Raw genomic sequence first — 4201 nt, 5'->3', positions numbered from 1 at the left:
GAAAGCACCCCAGAGTTGTTCAGACTTTCCTGAGGGCAGGAGGACTTCTCTTTGTGTCAAGTCTAAATTAATTTGCATGTGACCCTCCTCTTCATTGTGGATTGGCTGGAGCTCTGTTCGCATGTGGAAACACGTTACTAAACGTTCTCATTTGGAGGACAACTTCCCTGAGTTGAGAATGAACGGAGGCTGGACAACAGCAGCTGTTTGAGTGAGTAACATGAGCCGGCAGACATAGGATAAAAAATTATGGAGAAAAAATATAGTTTAATTTTAGATTTCTGGTAGTTTCCTGGGGCAGGTGAAGTTTTTTTTGTTTTAATTTCTAGGATTTTCTTGCACAAAATTGACAGGTTTTTTTTAGTTATCTGGTTATAGTTATTTACCTTGTGGAAAAAAATGTTTTAAAGAAATATATCTAAGAGGTTTTTTTTTCTATAACTTCTGTTTCTAAATAGATAAGTTTATGATTTTTTTAAGGGTTAGAGCTGAAAAAAAAGGTTTATTTACTGTAAGTCTTTATACAAAAACATGTCAGTTAACCAATAGACATGAGATCAGTGTTACTCTACATCATGATGCTGCTGGCCGTGCTTCTAGTTCTGAGTCTTGGTACTGAAACATCCTCCGAGTCATCTTTGATAACTATCCAGTACCACGTTTGGGAGGAGCAGTCTGCAGGAACCCAGGTCGGCCGTCTGGTAGATGACCTCTGGCAGCGGGATGAAGCGGGTCCTCTGGAAGATTTCCAGGTAGTGGAGCAGGGAAAAGCCCTTCCTTTTTCTGTCACTCCTCGGGATGGAGTTGTCTCCACCCAGGTTAGGCTGGACAGAGAGGAGCTGTGTCGAGGGTCTGACCTGTGCAAAGTAGTCTTCAGTGTCTTGTACAGAAAAAGTGGAATTATAAACTGCCTACGGGTTTGTGTGGAGGTGATGGACTTGAATGACCACAGTCCCAGCTTCCCCAGTGCTCTACAGGAAGTGGAAATATCAGAGACTGCCAGCCTTCAGATGCGAATCCCTTTAGAACGAGCAGTTGATCCTGATGCAGGGCCCAACGGCCTGCAGAACTATTCCCTATCTGTCAACCCACACTTTGCTCTAAATGTAATAACTGCACCAGGAGGTACAAAACAGGCAGAGCTGGTGGTCATTCAACAACTGGATAGAGAAACTCAAGACTCCTTTGACCTCATCTTGGTGGCATCTGATAAAGGCAATCCACCAAAGTCTGGGAGCACATTGCTCCATGTAAGGATTCAAGACTCAAATGATAACAGCCCAACTTTTGAAAACAGTAGTCCAACTGTGATACTACCTGAAGATACAGTCATTGGGACAACCATCATCAAGTTAACAGCCACTGACCCAGACCAAGGTACTAACGGGGAGGTCGAGTACTCATTCAGTAAGCTCACTCATCCTGATGTTCAAAAACTGTTTCATGTGGACTCACAAACTGGAGATGTGATCACAAAGGCACCTCTGGATTATGAAACTGAGTCATTGCATGAGCTGATCATACAGGCCACTGATCGTGGCCCAAATGGGATTCCTGCTCACTGTATGCTGCATGTCCAGCTTATTGATGTGAATGACAATGCACCGAGGATTCGTACAACTTGGACTTCACCTATTTCAGATGTAGCCACTGTGTCTGAAGGAGCACCAAAAGACACATTTCTCATGTTAGTGACGGTTTACGATGCAGATTCAGGAGAAAATGGAGAAGTGAGTGTTGTCGTTAAAGAAGGATCTGGTCCTTTTAAACTTAAACATATTGATGGTCACAATTTTAAGATAGTTACTAGTGGAATTCTGGATCGAGAGGAGGTTATGAACTATAACATCACACTTCTTGCTCAGGATCATGGGACCCCCACGTTGTTTTCTGTTGAATATCTGCCTGTTTCTGTTCTGGATGAAAATGACAACACCCCCGTGTTTTCTGCTTTTGCTTATAGAGTATGCTTTAAAGAGAACAATATAGCAGACTATAAATTTCTTCAGGTTGAAGCCCATGATGATGATCTGGCACTCAATGGAAAAGTATCATACAGCATAAGGGATGATGCTGATCTAAATACTAAAACAAAATCTTTCTACATTCACCCAACAACTGGAATCATAGGTGTCCATCATTCTTTAGACTTTGAGGAATCAAACACATACTCTTTCATTGTTGAGGCTGTGGACTACGGACATCCACCACTGACAGGCACGACCACTGTGCAGATTGAACTTGAGGATGTAAATGACAATGTCCCAGTCATCAAAGAGCCAAAACCAGGAAAGGGTGTGGTTTCTGTAAGCATACCAGTTAATGTATACGACGGAAAGATTGTGACCGAGCTTGGAAATGACATAGAAGAAACGCCCATCACTTTGCCAATGAACCTTTTAGATAAGGAAGAACTCACTGGATATCTTGCATCCACAATAAAGGCTGAAGATCTAGACTCAGGACTCAATGGACAACTGAAGTATTTGATCACTAATGGAAACCCTAAGGACCTTTTCTGGATGGAACAAGCTACAGGCCAGCTATTTGTCAACACCAGTAATGCCACTGAGCTCATTGGACGAACATTTATGATGGAACTTATTGTATCTGATATGGGCACTCCAAGTTTGGACACTAAAGCAACCCTGGAGGTGACTTTTATCAACCTCAAAGATCACCTCAAGAACTCATCACCAGGTCATCAAGGGCATTTCAGCTTCACCATGATGATTGCAATTTGCCTTGGTGCTACATCTCTGCTTCTTTTGCTAACCATTGCTTTGGTGACAACGTTTTGCAGACCCGAGAAAAGGAGTAATCGGGCTTACAACTGCAGACAAGCTGAATCAAGCTACACACGCCATCCTCGACGGCCACAGAACAACATTAAGAAATCAGACATCCAGCTAATTCCTGTTATGCGCTGGCAGAAGGAGGAGCCACCAGAAGATGACAGTGATAGTGAGGTCCAGCCACTGACTCCACCTCCACTGTCAGAAGATCGAAAAACTGAGAGGAATTACAATTGTGTACCATTGAGCTGCAATTTGCTTGGCTTCCCAAAAACAGAGGCCCCTGAACATGTCACCCATCATTGCAAAACACTCAGGAAACCTGCAGACATTGAACTTGATGGCACTTTGACTTTCCCACCAGCCACATCATCTTCCACCCTTAACAAAACCAGAAATCCTTCATCCTCCTCATCTTCAGTCTCACATTTCAGCACCTTGAGGTATAACAAGCCACACCCCAAAGAAGTGACAAACCCAACACGCTCAGCATCTCAAACTACTTTAAGGAGACCAAAGATGTCAGATGGTCAAGAAGCACATGATGCAGAACACCAGCAAATGCTTTGCAACCTGGTTCGTCTCTCCATGGCTGCATTTGGAGACTCCATCGAGCTCTCCTCCGCTTCTCCAGAGGTGCAGGTGAGTAGTACTGTCTCATTATTCCATCATGACTCAGTCTTATGTGTTTCAGAATTATTATATTTTTAAAAATCAAAGTAGCAACAAAGACCCATGTAACGTTTTAATAAATGTGCAAAAATTAATAAATAAATTATACTAAATTAATTATTAAAAGGAATTAAGAACCTTTTGAACAAAAACAATGTGGCACTGATTTTGGTAACTATCCTATAAATTAGTTCCAACCTATTGTCCAGTAAGACTCAGGGCAGCTGAGTTGGTACCAGAAAGTCACAGGTTCAAGTCCCCACCATGCCCATATGTCATGGTGTCCTTGAGCAAGACACCATATCCCTAATTGCTCCCTGGGCGCTTATATAGCCACCCATTGCTCCAACTGGGTGTTTCTGAAGTTCTTTAAGAAATAACTAAAATATTTTATGAAACAAAACAAAAACACTGACATGACAAAGAAAAATACTTATCGGTACACAGAAAATACTAGAACAATCTCAAGGAGGAGCGCAAAGAGCAGGAGTAACACAAAGAGGACCAAAACGGAGTCATTAAAGCTGATATGAGTCCTGGACTGAACACAGAGTATATGGGCGGCGGGGGTTGGTGGGGGTTAAAGTGGGTGTGGCAGGACTGAGGAGCATGCACTACTGAGGCAGAATCAACTGAGGATGAGCAAATACTGGCAAAGAGGAAACACAAGGGGCTGATATATATATATATATATATATATATATATATATATATATATATATATATATATTTAA

At 42.1% G+C, this 4201-nt stretch overlaps 1 protein-coding gene across 1 annotated transcript in view; it reads left to right on the top strand.

Moving 5' to 3' along the window:
• Positions 1 to 575: 575 nt before the first annotated feature.
• The window catches only part of pcdh12 (protocadherin 12), a 21496-nt gene continuing 17870 nt past the window's right edge, over positions 576 to 4201 (top strand). The window contains exon 1 of the mRNA XM_037675192.1: positions 576 to 3437. Coding sequence (XP_037531120.1) covers positions 576 to 3437 — 2862 coding nt within the window. The remainder of the gene's footprint in view (positions 3438 to 4201) is intronic.

Source organism: Nematolebias whitei, chromosome 4, assembly GCF_014905685.2.
Source record: "Nematolebias whitei isolate Nwh7 chromosome 4, NemWhi1, whole genome shotgun sequence".
Classification (NCBI taxonomy): domain Eukaryota; kingdom Metazoa; phylum Chordata; class Actinopteri; order Cyprinodontiformes; family Rivulidae; genus Nematolebias; species Nematolebias whitei.
Note: the sequence above shows the minus strand (reverse complement) of the source record. Positions and strands in the feature narration are given on the sequence as shown.